The sequence below is a fragment of the Schistocerca piceifrons genome, chromosome X (genome assembly GCF_021461385.2).
Source record: "Schistocerca piceifrons isolate TAMUIC-IGC-003096 chromosome X, iqSchPice1.1, whole genome shotgun sequence".
In the NCBI taxonomy this organism is placed as follows: Eukaryota; Metazoa; Arthropoda; class Insecta; order Orthoptera; family Acrididae; genus Schistocerca; species Schistocerca piceifrons.
This window is the reverse complement of record NC_060149.1, coordinates 575,517,542-575,542,541: the sequence shown is the minus strand read 5'-3', so window position 1 is coordinate 575,542,541 and position 25,000 is coordinate 575,517,542. Positions and strand designations below refer to the sequence as shown.

General features: G+C 38.7%; 1 protein-coding gene across 1 annotated transcript in view; it reads right to left on the bottom strand.

The window, feature by feature from the left end:
• Window positions 1–6,753: 6,753 nt before the first annotated feature.
• Window positions 6,754–25,000, bottom strand: part of LOC124722526 (mucin-12-like) — an 87,327-nt gene continuing 69,080 nt past the window's right edge. The window contains exons 8-10 of the mRNA XM_047247676.1: window positions 17,104–22,011; window positions 13,281–16,803; window positions 6,754–12,622 (exon numbers count right to left, since the gene is read on the bottom strand). Coding sequence (XP_047103632.1) covers window positions 10,302–12,622; window positions 13,281–16,803; window positions 17,104–22,011 — 10,752 coding nt within the window. The 3' untranslated portion in view covers window positions 6,754–10,301. The remainder of the gene's footprint in view (window positions 12,623–13,280; window positions 16,804–17,103; window positions 22,012–25,000) is intronic.

The window sequence follows — 25,000 nt, the reverse complement described above, 5'->3', positions numbered from 1 at the left end:
AATGATGTTAATTATTCCACATTACAATCATCTTTAGCACAAAAAGGGGTGCACAATGCTGCAACAAAATGTTTTGATCTATTACCTAACGACATTAAATGTCGTCAGACAGTAAAAGTAAAATAGAAACTGAAAAAGTTTCTCCATGATAGCTCCTTCTATCCCACAGGAGAATATCTATTATTGAAACATTTAAAAAGTGGTGGGTAGGAATTACTAACTTTCAGCATGAAGCCACGTTTACAAATTAATTTGTGATGTGAATGTAAAATGGATTGTTCCACATCATCATGATTTATTGTACAAAATGATCCATGAGGCATGAAACTACTAACTAAATAATTGACTGGCACCATCAGCAGCTAAAAAATCATTAGAGCCTGAGAACAAGCTCAGAAAACAAATAAATTGGTTGACAGGAAATCTGCAACTGAGCATCATGGAATTGGATAGTCATCCAAAATGATTATACTGTGTGTTTCTACCATCAACTTATATATTTAATTAAAAAAGCAAACTAAACAGACGATTTCAATGTTAGCTGGTGTCACATATCAACTTGTTGAGGTTTTGGATACCATTATGGACATGGATGGGATGAGCAACTAGGAGTGTTCCTTTCAAAGGAACTGCCCCATCATTCACCTTAATTGATTTACGGAAAATGGTGGAAAATCTAAACCTGAATGTGGCCAGACCACCACTTCAGCACTGAATCTTCCAAGTGGATAGTCACTATATCTACTGGTATATATTTATTCCATACTTCCTCCAGATATATTTCTTTGCATCTATTACATCTCTCAACTTTGTGACAAACTCTGTTCCATGAACTCTACAAAGCAGAATTCAAAATAACTATCATGTGTTACTACCACAAATTACCTTATTTAACTAAAAATACAAATTAAACAGATGATTTCAATGTTATCTGGTTTCACATATAAACTTTTTGAGGTTTCCGTTAATTCTATAAAGTTGTACAATTAACTCCTTGCAGTCCATTTTATCTGTTTGCCTGAAAAACGCATAATCGTTCATATGTTTCAATTATCTCAGCTTTTTCTGATATGCTTCCTGCTGGGGAATATCTCCAACCATTCACATTTTCCTGGTGGAAGTTTCAACCAAAAGTGGTAAGGCATTTTCAAAACATCTCTTTCCAGCTTATTGGTCTAAATTTTTATAATCCATTCTAAAGTATCTTATGAACAGGATTTACTTTCTTTTCAGGTGTCTGTAGCACTGTAAATCAGAAAACTGTGTGTTAATGATTCCTCAGACACTCTGGCATTCCCGATAATGCATATGTTGGAAATATCCCATAGAAGTTAAGCTAGAATGTCTTGCATGTTTGCTCATAGTGAATCCTTAGCGAAAAAATGTGAATTATGGGAACACAGTGGATAGTAATGAAATTTGTTATAGATGTCTTGGATGACTGATGAGAATAAAAATCTGAACAAGAGCAAGGGCTGTATACATTCTGCCATAATGTTCACACCATAGAGAAAATAGTGTACATAGTGTTTGCAGTTAACAAAATCTCAATATAGGAGAGAGGAAAAACTGTAATGTTTATCCACTGAATAGTCCCAGTTCACAAGAGAAACACAAAAATAGCTTGATGCTTTTAAGCTGAAAACTAAAGTGGCAAATATCCTACAGACAGATAAAAGAATCATCCTTACAGAGTTTGGGTGGGGGGGTCTGTGCATAGTTTTTATAACATGTGGGAACTTGTTTGTGAAAATAGTTCCATGTGTTTAGCTACAATGCAGTTATGGGCATGAGAGAATAATACCCTGGGATCAAGTTTGTGTCAGAATTATTACAAATGATGATATGATGTGTTAAGTGTATGACCCAAAAATAAAGTTATAGCTAAGCCAGTGGATAATTGTGTCACCAGGACTTAAGGAATGAAATGGATGGGAACCAACATATCAATATTGATTTGTCTCTGTGACATCAAGGGGGTAGTCCATCAATAACCTCTTCCCCAAGCTACCAATATTAATCAACATTATTATGTACCTATTAAAACAAACGTGTAAATCCTTGGAGAAGAAAATTGCTTGCACTGTGGTGATCTAAGGATTTCTCCTAAAACGAACTTGGCAATTGTTTCACATTCACATTACTTTCCACAGCTGGGCCCCTGTGACTTTCTTGTATTCCCTGTAATGAGAAAGGACATAAAAATGACATATTTTTAAAATTACAAGAGGTGAAATGGAAAGTGCTGGAATCCTCAAACAGCATTTATGTAAACAACCATTTTAACAGAAACTTCTATACAGATCACTTTGGCCAACCGACACAAAACAGAGTGAAGTGATGACACACAGCAGGAAAAGCCATTACCAGTACCTCTCCGTTTACAGGTAATGAGTTCAAATAAAAACTTACTCTCCTGCCACCGAATCTTATACACACTAGTGTACCAGACTGAGATGTTCAGTCACTGTTGAGGAAGTTACGATATCACTTCAGGGTAAGTTTTCCATAAGTTTTCCACATGCTATACTGAGTACAACACAAAGCTAATACACAATCACAATATATGCACAAGAGCTATCACTAATGTTACAAAAATGTAGCTCTTTGTAATGTTGTACCTCAGCATAAGAATTTTCTGGCTGGACTATCAAGAAGAGATCTGCAATTAATGTCCAGTTAACAATTTTTATATAAAAATGACTATTGATTTAATATTCACAGCAAAATCTCACTACAGCTGAGTGAGTTTAAATCATTTAACAAATACCAATACTTATTACATCTGCATACCTCACTTGTGTCATAAAAGTTACTCATTTCACAGTAACTTTGTTAAAAAGTACCGATAGACCCTCATGTTAAAGTAATTTAATGGATTTGATAAAAAAAAAAAAAAACAAGGAAATATCTGTATCAAATGTTTACTGGATTCAACATATTTTCTTATTTTACAAGAGAAATTGGATAGTAGGTTCACAGCTTCATACAAAATGTACAAAATATCAATGAGTAGAAACAATTTCTGTGCTTTCTGCACCTGTACATTAAGTGAACACTCCGACTTTATGTTACTGCACAAAAACATAAATAATATGGAATTGAAATGCAATGGCTCAACAGACATTTTAAATTCTGTAAACCATTGCTAATGATATATACAAGTTACAAATTTACATATACGAAAATAATGAAGACTCAATTTACATTTAACATCCATCTATAAAATTGTTGCAGAAACAAACTGTACCAAAAAATGGTTAAAAATGTACACATTTACAGACAAATATGAGAAGGTAAGACTATACAGTCACTCAATTATTTTTCATCGTATACACAAGATTAAGCACAATTTTTTTTAAATAAGTACATGAAGGAACTATCAATGTGGGTAAAATAACTCTTATAAATTAAAAAAAAAAAATAAAAATAACAAAGAAATATGTTTCTACCAAGATCTGGGGAAACTGCTGAATCTATGAGTTAGCTACATTGTTCACTATTATGTAGGCTACTTTGCCCAAAGGATCATTTAACAAGGACCTAAAGCTCTTTTGAAAGCAGTCATGACATTCCACAAGAATAATTTGTCAGTTGTTAGAGAAACTACTTTTATTCAACATTACCACAACGGTGGCACAACTTTAAAAAATAAGTTAGCTACTGCATTATAATACTGGCACATATATCTTTATTACTATCATTTACTGTTACGAATAGTCATTTTACATGTACAGTTTGTTTTCACTTTCATTGTTACTTTCAAACTCATCAAATATGCAATTTAAAAATTCTTTGGCTTCTCCACAGCAAAAACTGGCAACATAAAGTGCAAGAAAATGAAAATAATACAACATACATGAGACAAATATTTCAAATAAATCTGTCTTTTAATCATAGGAATATTATGTGTACATTATTACTGCAAGTATGAAATGGATCTAAATTACAAAACACCTCTGACAGCTTGTTTCCCACGTCCTTTACTTAAACACAGAAAACATTAACATTCTGATGGAAGCTGCTGCATAAAAGTTTAACTGCAAGTTAAAAATCTAATCTCAAATTTCCTTCTGCTTGCAATGAAGTCTCTACCTGCATATTTCTTTAAAAACATTACAACAATATTTGTATTCACATTTACACAGTTTGTTTTATATGATATTATAATTTCAAAATTTCCTGTGGATAACATACAAGCAATATGTTCCTCTGGCTCTTGGTTACCAAGTCTTACTCCCATGTCACAGTTTATTTGCACGATATCAAAACAAAACAACACAAACAAAACAAAACACTGAAAACAACTACTCTCCACTCTCTCTCTCCCCCCTAACCCCCCCCCCCCCCCCCCCCCACACACACACACACACACACACACACACACGTGAAAGTTCAATTGCAGACAAATTTTTGGCGTTTTGGATATAAACATACCCTATGTAAAACATGTGGAAATAGCTGAACACTTTACTTCAGTCAAATATTAGTGAGTATGAGCTGGACTTGTTTTGCAACTAGAGTCTGAACAACTCAGCAACATGTGGTGTAAGATTGGGATACAGTCTAACAGCAAGCAGACCAAATAAAATATAAAAATTACAAATGCTTTTGAGAAACATTTATTTCACAGTGTTTTAAATAAAACAAGGCAGAGAAAGGGAGAGAGGGGGCCTTTTTTTTAGGGAGGGAGGGAGGGAGGGACAGAAGAAAAATAATGAGCGACATCACAAAGCAGCTATAACATATGTCGGATGTAGGCTAATACCTACCTCAATGCTACTTTCTTACTGCTCAAATGAGATCCTTGTCAGTAACTAATCTCTCGCTGAATACTTGTTAAATCACAACCTTCGTAAGCAAAATGGGGAACGACCACATTTTTTTTGCAAAGCGTCTTGCGTGCATTAAGGATGGTCCTCCAAGATACTCAAAAATCTATTTTTGTAGTTAGGAAACCAATAAATTCCATAATACACAAAACAAATAATATTGGCCTCATGGTGTAATTTGAAAAACGTAACAGTGTGTAACCCACTGCTATTATCCTTCTTCATCAGAGGACATATGAATATTTTCCCTGAAAATAATAGTAAGTACCTCTCTCATCACAACTGGAAAAGATAGACTGACAAACAACAATTTTCTGTAAATATTTACAAGAGAACTAGAGTTATATGTTAAGTACTCTGCAGAGCAAAAACAGCACTGCCCACAAATGTGCAATTGCTATCAACAGACAGTACAAATTATTAATATGTGATGCTTGATACCAATAAAAATACACACACATGAAACATTTAACACTGGACTGAAATTTATGCAGTTGGTTTCTCACATCCAAAAATCACATGAAGAGCTAGATGAACATATTTCTTTCTTTCAATGAGGATAAAATACTGTGTTGTTCACAATGCACAAACTGTACAAAGGCATACTAGATTTAGGCACCATTATGTCTGAAATTCTCGTTCTGACACAATAACGATAAATTATTCATGGGGGTGAATGAGGTTACTCAAATCACAATTTCAGCAGGGATGGGCAGAGGGGTGGGGGTGGTGTGGGGGGGGGGGGGGGGGGGGTGGGGGTGGTGTGGGGGCGGGCGGAGGGCAGGTCATAAACACTTTCAAAATGCCCTCACATGTCTATGGTATATTGTGGAAAAATTTTATCACCATTTTGTGTGTGCTGCCACACTACCTTCTGCTGACATCTTAGGAGACCATACAAGGACAACGTAACAACGTTTTTCACAGGCATACAATAAAAATAACAGAAAATCATCTTTGACTTTTTGACAATGCTCTAATGATACAAATTTTCTAATTTACAATAAAAGATGGTGCGTATACCTGTATTAATATCTACATACTGTTAACACACAAATTCTTTTAATTTCTCCACTCTCATTTTGTTTACATCTTCATACATGTTGTTATACCATAGCATTATAGATGAAATTTCATCTTAGGCACTGAAAAAATGTAAAATCATAATATTAGTGTTCTGCAAAATGAGATGGCCTGGACATGGTGTTAAGTTTTCACAAACTTTACAGTGTACTCTGTAAGTTCACCTTCCAACTTCTTGTAAACTGTGATTGTACATTGCCTTCCTACTTATATTACTGAGGAATAAGACTTCTTATTCTCACTGTATCTGGAGTATACTGTCCCATAACTGTGCCAGATAGTCAGGCATCTTTAAGGCATGATTCTGAACAGCCCGCCATTTTAATGTAGGAAATAATTTTAATTAAAACTACAGAAAAACTGTGATCCATTTATTTTAGTGGTCACACTAAATCAACATTCACAAGTGTCTACAAACAATGCAATCATACATTAAAAATCTATGTGGAATTAATGAGTAATATACAACCAATTCCTCCTCCAATATTAGGTACAGTGATATGGTCACCATCAGTGCATATCTCCCATGCTGGTGTATAATATTCCTTTCCACATTTTATTGCACTTTGTTCAGAAACCTTAATTTTATTTGTCTCTCACTCTCTCTTTTTCTCTACGACTCACTAACTCACATTAAAATTTGTTTGTGCATGTAACTGTATGCCCAACCTATGTGTAATTTTTAAAATAAATACAGACACAGCACTGGATATTAATGGTGAGTATATGTCACTTAAATACTTCATTGGTTACGAATCTGAGAAAAGGTTGCACTCCTTTACGATTACTACAAAGTGGAGGTGGTATGAACAAATCAGGCGCGGAGGGGGGGGGGGGGGGGGGGGGGGGGGGGACTTGCATTGGTCTAAGGCGAGTACTGGTTCCATAATCTGTAACTCTCCTTCATGATGGAATTTCTGGAACACATTGTGTAAAGATATGAACACAGTGGTTCCCTTTTGTCATTTAGGTGATGAATGATCTAACTGTCTGCTAAATATTACATTTTCTTCTGAAATTTAATTGCTGAAGAGTAAGACATGCTTGAACAACAGTCTTTCAAGGAATTAAACGATGACCTTTTCAGAATAAAATTTTCACTCCACAGCAGTGAGAGTTTTTTCTGACATGAAACTTCTTGGCAGATTAAAACTGTGCCGGACCGAGATTCGAACTCAGAACCCTTGCCTTTCGCAGGCAAGTGCTCAACCAACAGAGAAACCAAAGCACGACACATGACCCGTGCCCACAGCTTTACTTCCACCAGTACCTCATCTCCTACCTTCCAAACTTCACGGGAGTTCTCCTGCGAAACTTGCACTTCTGGAAGATAGGATACTGTGGAGACATAGCTTAGTCACAAGCCTGGGGGATATTTCCACAATGAAATTTTCACTCTGCGGAGCAGGTTAAAACTGTGTGCTGGACTGAGACTTGAACTCGGGACCTTTGTCTTTCGCGGGCAAGTGCTCTACAAAGCACCTGCTCACGAAAGGCAATTGTCCAGAGTTCAAGTCTTGGTCCACCACACAATTTTAATCTGATAGAAAGTGTCATATCAGTACGTACTCTACTGCAGAGTGAAAATTTCATTCTGTAAACATGCCCCAGGCTGTAGCTAAGCAATGTCTCTGCAATATTCTTTCTTCCACGAGTACTAGTCCCTCAAGTTTCACAGGAGAACTGTGAAATTTGGAACGTAGGAGATGAGGTACTGGCAGAAGTAAAGCTGTGGGGATGAGTTATGAGTCGTGCCTGGGGAGCTCAGGTGGTTGAGCACTTGCCTGCAAAAGGCAAAGGTCCCGGGTTCTAGTTTTGATCCGGAACACAGTTTTTAAGCTGTCAGAAAGTTTCACGGACCTCTCAACTGGCACTTTCACAGTAAATAAAACATATTTAAACCATAATCATAACAGGCTGATAATTTCAGTAATTTTCTAATATCATCACGAAAACATTTCTCTGATATCCTCACGAGACTTCAGAAATTTTGGAAAACATTATATTAGGGTGATAGAAAATTCACATTCACGAGACGAGCAACTTGTCTCAATATTGCACTGATGCATCCCCCAACACACACACACACACACACACACACGCACACACACACACACACACACACACACACACACACACACACAGAGAGAGAGAGAGAGAGAGAGAGAGAGAGAGAGAGAGAGAGAGAGAGAGAGACCCTATCTTCTTGAGCAGATTTTACACACACCTCGTTGTTACTAACTTTTTCTGCAGGTTAACTGTAAGCACTTCATAGGCCTGGGTCTCTTTTCATTGTCAGTATGGACATATTTTTACGTGATTCGAGGCAAAATAAAACAGTAGACCTAGAAGTACTTTCTTCTGAGCATGTTTTACTACAACGTTGGCACTATATATAAGTGCATGGAAATTAACTTCACTATGCACGTCAATACTAATAATAAATTTTTAATATGAAATAAAATCAATCTACAACATGTAACTTGCAACTGAAATCATTTGTTGTACTTCAGGTTTTATAATTATGAAGATTGCCTAATACTATGGATAATACTTCCAAATTATGGTTATGGTAGTTCTCTTGTGGAATCTTCCAGTGCATTTAGTAGGTTGTTTACAAAATCCAATTAGTAATCTACAAGATTTACCGAGTAAACTTGTTAATCATATTTAACTCAAATGAAAACACAAGTAATAATTTTAGAAATAATAATGCCACTGTAACTGTGTAAGTAATATTTAATAATTTACAGAGCTGTTTTGGACTGATTCTCTTCTTTCAGAGGGAAGAATAAGTGGAGAAAGAGGTAAGAAGATAGCTGAGGGGATGGACAATCACACAACAAAAACAAAAAGAAAGCAACCACATGACAGAGAGAGAGAGAGAGAGAGAGAGAGAGAGAGAGAGAGAGAGAGAGAGAGAGAGAGAGTTGTACTTTTTGTTTATCTTTAGGTTTATCTGTAGGGGAAGAATAATCTCTTAGTACATAACAGGCACACAGAAAAACGACAACATAAGAATGAGGTGGCAAATTTGTACAAATATTCCATGTTAAATAATAGTTGCTCAACTAATAAATACTTTGCCTTTTGCATCGCAGTAAAAAAATCAGGTAAAGCTATATGGAGCGACAATGTTTAACAAAATTCAATCCCGTTATTATACTAAACAATGCACTTGATGAATGTTATGTTTGGGAAACTTTTAAAAAGTATTTTCTATAGTACACACAACACAAATTCCTCACTTAAATTATCAAACCACACCTCCTCTTGGAAATTAACTGTGCGTTTTCAGCATAATGTGTGTATGAAAATTATTACAGCTGGATCCTACTTTTGAAATGTTTCATTTCAATTAAGAATTCTTTTCATAAACTTAAGGTACACCGTCAGAAAGAGACAAATCATCTTAAAAGTGTAGCTTTTAACTGACGTGACACACTGTATTACAGTGAAGAGATTTCTCTCTTCGTGGGAAAATCTGAGATGTTTAATAAAGCTTCATTTATACAATGTCTGAATACATAAATCTCTTTCAAATATGAAATAAATTAATAAAATAAAATACTGATACAAGCCATACCTAATATTGTAAGGTAATTGTACAAATATCATTTAACCATACTTCAATTCTGTTTCCATTTCTCTAACAGTGACCTCACAAATTTCAACACATCAGGCGATTATATAATGATTAATATACAGGAATGCAAGGACTTTCCCCATTACTCATTAAATCAAATTTAATAAAAAAATACTAATATCTTCTCACATCCACAAATTGTCACAACTCTATAACATGAGTAACACACACACACACACACACACACACACACACACACACACACACACACACACACACACACACACAACTTACAGCTAACATCAATTTAGCTCACAACATATTTATCAAATGCAAAATAAAAGAATGTAAAATAACATATTGAATATTTGCATCTCCAAGCAGTTTCTCACATACCAATTTCAAGAAAACACACAACTGCTTTGCTGAAAGACTGAATAAGCATGGTTAACCATAAAAATTTGTACTAACAGTGCAGAAAGTGATACTGAGTACCTCAGATTAACAGGAAAATTGACTAGCTTAAACTGAGGTTAAGGATGAATAATTACTGCATATCTGACTCAGAACATTGGGAATGCAAACAATAAAAGTTTAAAAAGAATATGGCTTTGTGTTTCATGCTTCATGAACATGTATTAGGATCTATCTCACTTATTTACATAAGATATGCAAAAGCAATTCTATACAAACACTGTGGCAGTTTTTCAGTTCACTATCTGTGACTGTCGCACCCAATGAGAAAACAAATACAAATCTTCACAGAATTTACAACTATTTACATGAGTTTTTAAAATCAACTATCTCTTCTTTGGCAAGGAACCTTTTATTGTTTGCTTTCCCAAAGGTCCTTTCTTTCCTGGTTTCTCTTCCATCTTCTTCTTAGATGAGCGAGATGAAAGTGAACAGCATGGACAGCCTCTCTTCAGATGACCACGCTGCGAAGCTCTCGTCTTTGAAGAATTTATATGTATTACACTTTGTTTATGACAGAAATGATCGTGTTCCACATTTCTGCTATTCTTGATGTCTAAGGAGTGACATTCCGAATCACTATGATCAGCAAGTTTCCTTGCAGATATCCGCTTCTCTTGTATACTAGCACTTGAAAGTGAAATTCTATCAATCCCATTCAACTCAAATGTCTTGATTATAGATTCATTACACTGTGAACTTGAACCTGTGCTATTTGTAATATTTAAGGAAGGGAATCTCGGTGATGAAAATGCATCATTGCTTATATCTAAAACATCAACATCAGAATTTGGTTGTTCTTCTGACCTGCTACGAGATCCTGAATCTTCATCATCAGCGCAAACTTTCTCTTGTGAACTAGATGACTCCCATCGTTCCTGAGAATCTATATGTTCATTATAATACTGTTCAGACTGGTTTAGACGAGCACGCTTCAGTAGCTTACTACTGCCCTGTTCACACGAGGGCCTCTTACTGTATGTATTCGAGTACTTCTGAGTTCCAGTTGCAGATGGAAGTGGTTCCTGGGAATTATCATTAGACTGTATGACAGATGGCAATGTGGGGAGAGGAGAGGGAATTGTTACATCTAGAGATGATACTATCATACTTGTTGAGAACGTATCCAACATTGTGACACTGTCTTCACTTGAGCTACAAAAAGTGCTATCACTGGCACTTGCGACCATATCTCCTTTACTGTTCACAGTGGTAACTGTTTGACTTTTCATGCAACTGTTGGATGGATGGGTTTGCTGCAATGGTCCTTCTAACTTCTTTCCACAAACTGCATCCTTCATTAAATTATCAGACACTTCTTTTGTATTACAGGTGCTGACATCAGGCAAGATAGCATCTGTTCCTGGACTAGAGTGTTTTAATCTGCTACTTGGTGCACTATCTGACAGAGTGTCTCTGAAACCTCCACTAGTATCCTCCAACGATCGTGATCCGATTCCACTGCCTGTACCTTTTATTATAGTATTTCCACTATGGTAAATGCTGGATGTTTCACGGGAACTCTGACATATTTTACTGACAATGTCGTGACAAAAAGTTTTTCTTTCTGTATACTTCCAATCAAAATTAGGAATATTGACACTACGTTTACGTTTCTTTCCTTGCCGAAATCTGTTGTTTGATTCATGAATATCAGAAGAAATACAACTGTTCTGAGAATCATCCTGACTACTGGAAGAGTATTCGAGGGGTTTAAAAGCTGAATTAGAGTAAGTTTCTGTACCATCAACACAATGACCACAAGCTGTATCCTGCAGTGTCTGATCAAAGGGTGGTGACGAATTCGTATCCAATAACAGATCTGCTTCAGGAAATAGATCACTTGTACTTGGCTCATCAACACCTAAATCTTCACATTCTTCAGACAGACTTTTCTGAAGTTTTAACTCTCTCTCAACTCTAGCTATTTTCTGCTGTACCCTGTCACTCCCTTGACTTTTATCTACTCGTGTACTGGGAATATCACTTTTCCGGAAAGTTGTAAGAACAGTTGAACTCACATTTGCCTTCCTATTAACTGTAGCCAGCTTGGAATCTGTTAGATAGTCACGCTGTTCATTTGTTGTATCTTCCACTTCTGGCAAATTAGTTGAAAGATGGATATTCCTAACAAGTGGTTCACTTTCTTCTGTATCCTTTTTTAATGTTACTGGCTGTATAGCTACTTTAACCTTTCTTATAAGCGGAACAAAACGCCATGGGGTATCACAGCCATCAATCTTTGATATGCTATAAGGTCCATCAGAAATATAGTCCAGTTGGCTTTTAATGGATGAATACGGCCCGCTGCAGTACTCTAGCTGAGCTTCACTTGACGCACCAACTTCTTTTCCTTGTGTCTGATCATTTGCACTTTTGGAACTTTCAGACACAATGTGTTCAACTGCTGCATTCAGCTCAATATCAGCTGGTCCATTCTTATCACATGAACTTATTTTCCTTCCCACTTCAGATTGTAAGCTTACCTTCTGAGGGCTCTGAGAGTTTCTGCGACAAAGTAGTGTATGTGTTAAACTTGGTTCAGAAGATGATAAACTGTCACTACAACCATTCTCCTCTATAGTTCTTGGTGGGCAGTCTTCTAGAATGCTAGTTGCACTTTCAGTTGGAAACACATCTAATGGACCTGAAACACAAAACATATACGAAGTGTAGAAAGCCTGTGTATCTTATGCAGATAATGGAAAGCAATACATTACTATATTTTAGTATCTACATACATAATTCACAATTTACTGCAAAGGAGAATTTTTTAAAAATTGTATCAGAGAAAAAAGGTGCCAAACAGGAAATAGAGAAATTGCACTATAAATCTGATTTGGTACTGATTGATGCAACATTCAAATGGCAAAGAGAAAGGTTAACTGTCATATCTACAATTTCAATACGCTAAATCACAATGAATGCTAGGCAAACAAAATAAACTCTCCTTATATTTTTTTAAACTGCAAATGATACTGCACTGAATATCATGTTTTGAATTTTTAAGATTTACAAATTGTGAACAAGTAACATCTACTAGGCAGTTTGAAATCAGGGACAAAACTAAAGCAGTTTCAGGTGTTTATACTTCTGTGAATAAGAATGAAGTGAAAACTCAACTAAATAGTATACTAACACTTGCATCACCTATTGTGAAGAACTATCTCTAAATGACTATCTCCAGAAAATGAGAGTGCAAACAAAAAATGACTTCATAAGTCAAAAGTACCATGAACTCTGCAATGTCCATCTCTAGCAACAATAACTTCGTAACATGCAGTTTATGTCAACATTGTACGTACTTGTGCAAATTGTATTTTGAGTAGAGCTCTGGAATCCTCCAGCTGGCTGGCTGCTTTCTCTGCTTTTACCCAATTTCCTCAAATGGTATGTTGAATCTGGCAATGCTGAAGGTAGTGGACAGTTCAACACACTGTTCACAGAATGTCCAGATTCACCATTTTCTGTCAAGCTGCCACTGTGTTTTGAGAAATGATTAAGTTGTGTTGCAAGAGCATTATCCGAATGATATTCAGAACTCTCAGATTCAGAATTAAGCATACTATCAGCTTCCGTCTTAAGAGGCTTTCTGCTTGATGCAAAATCTTTGTTCAGTGCTTCTGGTTGGTTACCATTCCTAGAAGTTACTGTGGAATGTCTGGTAAAGCCAATATTCAAACGTTGCATAGTCCTATTTACTCGTGAATTCTGCACATCGATTGGTGGATTAATTACAATTGCATATGTTCGTCGAAACACAGATCTTTCTTCGTGATTGTTGCACAGCTGGTTTTCTTCATTCTGCTCTTCATTACTGTTATTAGACAGATCTGGAGGTTCTACTTTCACATTTACTGTGCTGTGTTCAGAGCTTTGATACAGTTTATCTTCAGGTGCTGAAATAACACTGGAAATGTTTACACCTGGTCCTGAAGAAGTAGTGGTAGCTATGACACCAGAAGACGTAGTTGCTGGAGACGTTAGAGCAGTAGCATCATTAGCAGCAGATGTTATTGTCTCAAGTAGGCTGTTCTGACTACCTTCGCACATTATATGGCCTTCTGAAACTGATGAGGTATCATCATTAGGTTCAGTTTTTATAACAGTGTCTGCAATAGTAGTGCCTACACTATCCAGACTCGACTCTGGAAAAGATAAGCTTTGAGTAGCACTGGAAGATACATCAGAAACAGATGTTTGCTGCTGACTGCTTAACTGGTGTAGAACAGAAGCCTGTGCCAATCCTCCTGATAAAGCTTCTGGAGAAGTATTTGCAGGTGGACGCTTAACCTGTTTGACAGATGGCTGGGTCAGTACAGATACTGAAGCACCAACAGTTGATGACTGCTTATTGACGCACATCTGGCGCACCACGACCGGCACTTGGTGGAGGTGAAGTGGTCCAGCTGGGACTGTTACTTGATGAACTCTTATAAATTTTGATCCTTTTGATACAACCATTGGTCGACCTTGAACATGTGCAGCCAATCCTGGAGTCACAGGTAGAAACACCTGACGGACATTTCCTGGCACATACAATGGTACTGCTGTGCTTCCCACCATTACTGATTTTCCTGCAACAACAGTTGCACTACCAGAGACAGCAACCTCAGCAGACTGAATGTCATCCTGAACAGATACTGCTCTTCCCTGACGACCTGTTGCTTCAGCAAAAATTAAACGTGGTTGTTGGCGAGAGTCTTGATTTTCACCAGATTCTGACACAACTGGCTTGCAGGATTCGGAAGATGCTTCTGTGGAAGTAGATCTTAAACTTGCTGGTTCATCACTTGCTTGGGCGGATGAAGCTGGTGAATCCTGAATATGAGAAAGCTGCATTATACCACTAGAACTATCTTCACTTCCCATAGTTCTTGGATCATCTGTGCCAGGACTCATGTCAGGTGCTGATGAAGATGACTGCTGCCCAAGAAGTTTTGATTTGTTTTGGGAAGACTTCTTTCGCTTTGAAGACTGGCTTGGGTTGGTAGGTGGATTTGATCTTCTGCGAGGTGCAGGTTTGTTATTCAAATCTGGAGAATTTCTAAGCTGTTCTGCATATTCATCAAGTATTGCATAAATACGCTGAGCCGTAACTTCATCTTCTTGAGGTTTCTGCTGTGGTTTAGGAACTGGTGAAGATTTAGAATTTGTCGTTGACGGGCTTGACTTAACAGATTTAGTTTTGGATTTTGAGGATTTTGGTGGTGGTTTTCCATTTGATATGGAAGGATTTGGTGCAGGTGTCACACAAGGACTAGAAGAACTCTGTGAAGTCACACTTAAAGCTGGTGATGTAACTGGCTGACAGTAACTGGTAACTACAACTACAGGAGATGCAATCTTTCCACTCGTTCCAGCAATGCTCGACGATCGAAGTGGAGACTGAGCAACAAAAGTTATACCAACTCTTGGTGGGGTTGTAATTGTAGTTGATGGATAAGAATCTTGTGAGAATGAACCATCATTTGGTGCACTTGGGAAATCTGAAGACGTTTCAACCGTGCTTGATGACTGAGAAAGAAGATCTTCATTAATTAGGTCCGGCTGATTCTGAGTCACAGCAGTGCTCCGCTCCTTCATTTGTGACGTGTTTGTAACTTGCTCTAAAACAGACTCAAATTCTCTCAGCTGTTCCAGTGTTGTTGAGCTTACAGATGGCTCGATTGCACTGTGGCTTATTAACGCATCAGTTGCTGCCACATTCTGCGGTGGAAGCCTTGTGACAGCAGAGGAACTAGGACCTAACAAAGAATGGACAATCTGCTGCTGTCTTAAAGGTGATGAAACTGAATTGGTTAATTCAGTAACATTAGCTGCTCCAACAAGAGTACTGTTGGGTATATGTAGAACAGGTCTTAAATTGTGAGATGTTTGCAACAAAGGTTTTGAAGTAGTCTTGCGAAGTTCATTAACAGATAGTCTCTGGGTCTGCTGTACTGAAGAAATATGAGTCTGAGTTCCAACATCTGTCGCTTCATCGTCTGAAGAAGAGCTTTCAGCAATGCACATGTTGGCAGCTTGTTCTATGTTACTGGTCAAACTGGAAGACGTACCACTACTCACAGAAGATCGTCTAAGAGGTGTGGTTGATTGCAGCGCAGCAGCCAGTAATGCATTCTTATTACTTCTAATAATACTATCTTTGGTGACAGCAACTACTGGATTTTGTGTAGGAGCACTGGTACTATCAGTTGTGGTCGGTACCTGAGACGACCGGGAGACTGGCAGAGAATTTTTGTGTGTCACATTGTTACTATCTGAGGTATGACTAGATATCCCATCTAAAGTTCCAGATATAGGGTTGTCTGTAACAGCAGAGGCATTTGTACGGTGCATGTCATACGACGGGCACTGTCCTGCTTGGACAGATGATCTAGTTGCCCTTTTAAATGTGGTAGCAAGTGACTTTTGCAAAGAACCTTCATGAGGAACAGATGCTGTATTAAGGTGTAGAGCTGTAGTCATCAAGACATTTAGAGAGTCAGCTTGCAAAGCTGATGAAACTGGATTTGAAAGTGACACCAAAGTACTAATGCTTGTTGTCTGTACTGCCTTTGAATGAAGTGTACTTACTGATGATTTGGGTATGGACTGCAGCTCTGAATCACTTTTCTGCGAGCCTCCAGCAATGCCATGAGTACTATGCACATCTTCTGTGTTTGATACAGTGGTAGCAGGCTCACTAGCTCCATTTTCTACAGCACTGTTGTTGGTGCCACTGCCATTACAGCGACTACTACTGCTGTTGGTGCTGCCACTGCTGCTACAGTTGTTACTACTGCTGCTGCTGCCATTGTTGTTGTTGTTGTTGTTGTTGTTGTTGTTGTTGATGTTGCTGCTGCAGTGGCCTCTGCCACCATTGTTGCTACCAGTGCTTCCACTATTTCCATTGCCAGTTCCTCCACCACCACCCCCGCCACTCCCACCACCACCACCACCACCACCACCGCTGCTGCTGCTGCCACCACCACTGCTGCTGCTGCTGCTGCCTCCTCCACCACCGCTGCTGCCTCCTCCACCACCGCCTCCACCACTGCTGCCTCCACTATTACCACTGCCGCCGCCGCCGCCGCCGCCGCCGCCGCCGCCGCCACCACCACCACCACCACCACCACCACCGCTGCCGCCGCCACTGTTGCTACCCCCACCACGACCTCCACCATTCCCATCACTGCCACCACCCCCGCTGCTGCTATTGTTGTTGTTGTTGTTTTTGCTGCTGCTGCTGCTGCTGCTGTTGTTGTTGTTGTTGCTGTTGCTGCTGGTACTGCTGTTGCTGTTGCTGCCACCGCCACCAGCACCACTGCCACTGCCACTGCTGCCTGTCTGGTTATATATAGACTTTCCAAATGCTTGTTGAAATTTTGGTAAAGTTGCAACCTGTGAAGCACAAACTGGTGTTTCACTTTGGTTAGTAGTATCACACTTAACAGCTACACTAGCAACAGAACTTTTTTTTAACCTTTCCTCAAGGACAGACATCCGTTCAGGGATTTGCTCATCTGACTGAGCAGTGTGTGCACTTCTGATGATGGCCGAGTTCTGCATATGGTTTTGCAGATTATGTGCACGAGAGCTATCACAAGAAGATACACAAACTCTTGAGCCCTGTGAGCGTGAATTTAACTTTGTTGGGGGTTTAGAAGATTCCTTTTTGGAAGGGTAATTTTCCAAGTATCGGTGAGTGCCAGAAGAAATAAGACTGGAAAGCATACTAATATCAACAACTCCTTTGGAAGGTGGAACCTGCAGTGTGCTCAGTATACTGCCTCTTCCTCCTAGAGATGTACTACCTTCTGTGGCTTTCTTTGCCGTAATACTTCTTGCTGTTTCGTATGCAGCAAGTAACCTCGCCTCCGCTCTGGTGTTAGGCTTCTGCTTCACCAATCCCATGATATGCGTCGAATTGGACATCGGACCCTGACTGTTTTCTGCAATTACACTACGAAGTACTTCGTTTACTTCACTTGTTGTTGTTAGATACTTCACTTCACTTTGTGATTTAACTTTATGTTTAACAGGTCCTGATGAATTTAGTGATGGTGCAACAGCAGATGTCGGTGGACTCTGCGATGAGCAGTCTGTAAGCGTACTGCGTAATATTTCATTAACGTCACTTGCTTTTGTTAAGTATTTCACTTCTAGCTGCGAACTTCTTTGTTTTTCATTATGTGATGCTAATGAGTTACTTTGAGCTGAGAAACTGGATGGCAAATTCTGAGAGGTTCTGTTTTCTTCAGAGTTTATTGTAACTTGTGACTGCTGTGAAGCTGGATCTTGAGATACAGATGTTGAGGCTGCTTCTATGTGACTTGTTCCACTGGTGTTGGAGCTGTTCTCAATTTTTTGGTTCACTTTAGTAGGAAGTGAACTAGTTTCATTATTTGATGCATTACCTGAAGGATGGTTTCTTGGCAACTGAACAACTTGCACTGTTGGCTCCTGGAATGGAGGCACAATCATTTCAAGACTATTTAAACCAGGAACACTATTGGCAAGTATTTCCCTGTCAGTCAGTTTACGATTGGGCTTTTTTTTTAGTCCAGTGCAGGAGCTATATGTTTTCTTGGACTGTGGTGGTGTTGTAAATTTTGTACTATGACTCTTCTTAGGACTGCTACTGTTTTTTTCAGAAAACGCACTAGAGTTTTTTGTCTGCTGAGATGTATCAAATGGTCCACCACATTCTCTTGAATTCAAAACTGTTGCTATATCTTCAAGTACAACATGTGGATTAAGGTTCAGTGTACTTAACATTGGTGCAAATTCAGTATAATAAATTTTACCCTCACGAAACAACATTCTCGTTCCATCACCAATCATATTTGGAGAAAAGATACTTTCTTCTAATGATCTGTTTGTGCTTTTTGGTCTGAATTTGCGTAATGACTGCAAAACTTCTGGCTCACTGGCCTTCTTAAATGGAGGGATAAAGGACTGTGTATTTAAATCAGGATGAAATAGTATCCCACTAGATGGTTCCGGATTCAGCTGCCCCACACTTGGTGAAAGAGGATTTACCTGCTTCCCAAGTGAAGAAAAGTCGGTTTCACAGACAGAACTAATAGGTGGTCCCACGTCATCATTGTTACGATTGTGTACTGCACTGCTGAAAGCAGAAACTTCTGTGATCTTCTCTGGAGGTAATTTCTTCTTCTTAAGGCCTCTGACAATACCTTCTTTCTTCCTCATCACATCACATTCCATGTTAAATACATTAGCAGCACTCTTTTCATCTTGTGTGTCTGAATCATACGCAAAAAATGCAGAACCTTCAAGGGACGGCTCTGCAACACCTCCAAAGTCTAACACAGCTTTTTCTTCAAAGTCCATAACAGGTTCTGCACGTTTCTCAGTCTTCTTTGCATATTTTCTATGGTGAGTTTTGGATGTGGTACCCACCAAATTCCTTTCTTCAGTTTGATTATCTGACAATAATTTTACATCAAAATTCTTTACACCCATTGTCTGTTGCTCTACTTTCCCAAGATATTTCCTTTTACAAGTATTTGCTGCAATTTCTCCCACAGTAGTAGCTTCAGCCACACTTTTTTGTGTGTAATTTGAGAACAACAAAGAATTTCCTTGGAAATCCTGAATATTGGCAATAGATTTTCCACTTGTTCTTACACTTTTGTGGCTCTCACAAACCTTCGATCCTTGCACTCCCTCCAAGTTGCCATCAACATAACTGCCAACCCTGCAACCTGAATTCACTAGAATTTTTTCTTCTACAGTCTTAGTACAGACATCACTTTTATCTGCCTTTCTCTTCTGTGCCTTTGTTTGAGTCTTTCTAACAATGTCTTCTTCAGCTTGAGTGTTATGCCCCCATGTTGAATACAATACAGAATCTTTTTCTAAATCTTTTCTTTGCTTTGTGGATTTAGCAATCTTCTCTGTTCGTATAGTTTGTGTTGCAGTCACCACTCCAGGTCTTTGCTCACCTTCACTGCCTTGCGTACAACCTGCATCCATCTCAGGTATTTTACTGAAAGCACTCCAATATTCGGTTGGCCCCCTATCAAGAACATTTCCTGCTGAATCTTCTGCAGTTCTAATCTCATATCGACTATTCTGAGCACCATTTGATCCAATAGAAATGTCTTCAAAATTCTGCACATGTATAGATCTTTCAGAAACATTTTCACCTTCACTCACATAAACGTCTGGCTGGTAATTTAGGTGGGTCACCTCATCACTTGTACAGTCAGTTTCAAGAACTGAATCCTCTTCCATATTTTTCAATCGTTTGGTAGATTTTTTCAATGTTCTAACACACTTTCTTTTGGGACGCTTTGTTGCAACCTTAGAAATACTATTTTCATCAATGTCACTATAATGTGAGCAGTCTGTTTCAACCAAATTCTTCCAATGCTTTCTAGATTTGCGTGACTTTTTAACATATTTCTTCTTATAACTCTTCACTGAAGTACTAGCCTGAATATTTGGTACCTCATCTACTTCTAACAAGGAAAGTTCAGGGTTTTTCATATACATATTTTTGTCTAAATTCTTATAACCTCTTTTCCAGATATCTGGTCCAACAGATGTCACTTCATCACTTGTGCAGTCTGTTTCTATTGGAGAAGCATGTTCTAAGCTTTTCACACGCTTCAAACATTTGCTAGATTTCCTAGTAAACTTTTTATTAACTGTCTTTTTAAGACTGCCTCTAACCTCAGTTTGCTGTGGCCAGTCTGTTTCTAGTGTAGATATTTTTTCCACAGTCTTACACCTCTTCCTCCTGTATGTAAACTTCCTAATACATTTATCCTTACAAATCTTTGCTGCAATCTTTCTTTCATTGTTCTCCTCAATTTGGCTGTCCTGAGTGCAATCCGAGAAGCCAGTTATGGGACCTTGTGAAACAATACTTTTGACACTGCTGTGTGTGACATTTGTACTTTTTCTTCCCCTCTTTCCTTTTTGTGGGGATTTTCCAGGTTTCTTCACTTTTCGTTTCCGGACTGGTTTTAATGTAAATACAGTATCTACACTATCCTGTGTTGCCGAATCTATACAGGAATCTACAGTTAACTCTGAAGATCTATGTTTGTAATTACTTGTAATACAAAGTTGTTCTGAATCATTACTGATATCTGCCCACTGTTCATATCCCTTCTCTATACCTCCATAGTCACACAATCTTGGCCAGTCACGGTATTTCTCATAATCAATTTCCAGAAATTTCAGTTCCTTCATGCAATTTCGTGTCTCTCTGTTCCTTAAGTATTCCAGACAATTCCTGCTTAGCTGAGCCCAACCCTCTGCCCAACTAAGCTGTTTGTTTCGTGGATTGTTTAACACAGATACTAAATCATGAAGTACAGTTCTAGAGAACTTGAATTCTCCTGCATCTAACACATGATTGGGGGCACTATAGGGATCATAGTTTTCTGCACTAGTAAATAGGTTTCCACTCATTGCATACAATGCTCCCAAGTCTCTCTTGTCATCCTCTTTCAATCTGCACCTTACAGTTACTAAAGATGAAGTGGCAATGGGTATATCCCCACGTGAGGCTGTATGCCTTGTCTGTGGCCTTATTTGATATTTAGGGAACACAGCAGATGACGTTGATGGCATATTCATATATGCAAAGTCTGTATTGCCAGCATAATTACTTTCATTTGTTTCTTCTACGTGTTCATTAATAGGCAGCTTTGTAATGGTGCAGTCTTGAACCAGTGGCTGCTCTACGATTTCTGTACATTTATTTTCATCAGAAATACATTTACCACTTAAAGAGGCAAGGCTATGTAAATGGTGGTATAAATCCTCTGTAGGGTTTAATGAGAATGCTGTTAGCACACACTCCTTGTAGACATTCAAGTTCTCTCGCAGCAAGTGACCCAGTTTCAAATATCCATCAGACAACATACACTGCAAATCGGAAAGCAAGTCACGTTTTTCTTGAGAGTCCCCTTCCTCTTGACGTGTTGTTTGTAGCTCTTCAATTGTGCCTATTTCAGAAAACAGGCGTCTTATGAATCCTTGCACACAGAAGGACTTCGCTATCGCACCAAACTGAAATGAGAAACAAGAAACAATTATTATATCATTTCATGAACACCAATATGAAGCAATAAATTAATATGAATAGCGCAGAATTTCTAGATGAGAAATTATATCACAGGAATAACTCCAATAAAAAGCTGAAGGCTAACAGGCACCTCAAACTAGATTAAAAACAACAATTAAAGGCCAAAATACATGCAAAATGTACTCTAGGTTTTGTATGTGAAACATACAATGGAAGTTCACAATTTTTGCTCATTGAAAATTTTAGTACAGTAATGTTTTAATATTGTCATCAGGAGAACTTGAGACTTTTCACTCATCTCTCTTACCCTTAGGTTTGTGGTGCTGTCTCCCACTGAAGTTGAAACTGAGCTAGTGTGACAATTCACCAGAAGTGAAGGCTGCTGGTACCAGTGTCAGGGAGAAGCAAACCACACAAGAATAAAGATCTGTCAATCATGAGCATTTTGAATGTATGGCAAATAATGGTATCCCTTAAGGGAAATGGTAGCAAGGGCCAAGAAGGATCATCTGATGCACTCGGTGTCTATGTCTAGAAGGGTGGCTGTTATTTTGCAAGGTCAATTTTTTTCCATTGTCATGTTGTATAGTTTGGTTCCATTGACAAAAAGTTGTGAGCAATTTTGGCTCAAAAAGATATGGGGAGCCCCTCGGCACTCAATTTGTAAAAAATGATAATCACACAATAACATCAATTTTTTAATCTCAATAATGACTATATTTATGTTATTAACTAACCAATAACTTTATTACTCTGGACTTAAGTTATTGATACTGCTGTATTAACTATGATAATACAATATACGTGAAGCTGAGGTTGCTGCATCTTAAAGGTAAATTGACAAAAATCACATTTTCTTTTAGAAATTATTATTATTTGGTAAAGTTTCATTTATGCTTGGTAAACTTATGACAATACTCAGGTACAACATGAATTACATCTGCTTCTGTTTCTCACTTCTGTAAATAATTTATTACAGTTTACCACTTGATATGTGTACATCCCCTTACTTGACTAGCCAGATGTCCTGTTTTCACCTCACAATTTGCCACTAAATCGGACTGCAAACCTATGTATTTCCCTTTTCAAGTTCTAAAAAACCTACAATCCCGAATAAATGCTCCAATATTCTACACAACGACCCGTACAGAGCAAGTTTTGTTTTTTCTAATGACAACATCCTTTTGAGCAGTCCCCACCTGAAGATATGAATGGGGAACTATTTTACCTCCAAGTGGATTCCATCATCATAAAACCATACAATAGAGCTGCACATCATTGGGAAATGTAATGGCTGTAGCTTCTCCCTCCTTTCAGCAGTCCGCGGTACTAACATACCATGGTCCCACTGGCTGTTACAAGGCTAGATCAGTCATCAAGACATTATCTCTGGAAGTACTGAAAAACACCAGTGCCCCTCTTCACGGACCCCACGTTAGTGCGGCTTCCCCACAGATACCCCTCTGATATAGTTGCACCTGTAGTATGGTTATATGTATTGTTGATACAAACAAGATCCACCCCCCCCCCCGCCCCCCCCCCCCCCACACACACATATAATGTCCTAGATTCATGGGGGGATAGGGCTAGGGGAGGGGAGGGAAGAGAGAGGAGACATGATAAATAAATTGCCTGCCAAAAACAGTTAAGCACCCATTTGGTGAGGGAGAGGGCTGCTTGCCAAAAAAAGTTAAACATCCATTAGGTGAGGCTGACTTGACATGACAAGAAACAAGAAATTTTATGCGTTGAGATAGTATGTCATGTTAAAACTGTGTGCCAGACCGAGACTCGAACTCGGGAATTTTGCTCGCAGGAGAGCTTATGTGAGAATGTGTTGTGAGTCATGTTTGGGTAGCACAGTCGGTAGAGCACTTGCTCATGGTAGGCGAAAGTCCCGAGTTTGAGTCTCGGTCCAGCACACAGTTTTAATCTGCCAGGAAGTTTCGTATCAATGCACACACTGCTGCAGAGTGAAAATCTCATTCAAGTATGTAATGTTATTTCAACAATTACAAAACTGAGTCAAATTTATGAAGAACTTGTCCCATTTATTAGAATGATGTTGCAAACCCTCTGGTCTGTATGTATGCACTGATTTGGTTCGGAAGGGTATGATAAAGTCATTTTATCCCCTCCTGAGGCAAATTGGGCAACACAACTATTGTCTCTGGTCCTTGATATCCTGGATACTGATACTGGGATGGAGCAGATATCTGAGAAGATCCCACAATGTGTTATAAGGGACAGATCGGAGGATTTTGTTTGCTACAGGATTAACTTAACATCATGCAGACAGTTCAGAGAGGCACATTCCATGTGTGGATGAGTATCATCCTGTTGAAATTGGAACACACGAGGATGCAGGATGCCACTGACATACGACTGTGCCACCAGAGTTCCCTCAATCACTACCAGCTGTGACCCGATGTCATACCCAATGGATGATGGCCACTGAGGACAGGGTAGAACCGTGATTCAGAACTGAACACAGTCCAATGTCATTCATCAGCAGTCCATGGTACCTGGTCATGGCACCACTTTCAATGCAGCCTTTTGTGTTCATGGCAGATGCAGACGTGAAGAGGTTATGATGTTCTCAGTGCACAATATGGTGATTCTCCCTTGTGGTGGTCACACATGGTTGACTGAAACCTTGACGACGAGTATGTCTGCCCTCACAATTTCATGTAGTCTAACATCAGGCCACGGTCACATTTGAGTGTTCCGCAAATCTGGATACATTTGACTAGCTGGCCAATAGGAGACACTTAATGAGGCCCCTTTCAAAGTCAGTCAGATGTGGATAATGCTGTCTCACAGAAGTGCGCAGCATCTTCATGACCTTCACAGTGCTCTCACATCTGATACTGTTCACATCCCTTATATACATTACCAGGCCCAGTACAATCACTAAACCCAAAGAACACCAGCACACTCTGGTGGCTGACCTGCCAGTCTTAGGTCGTTGAA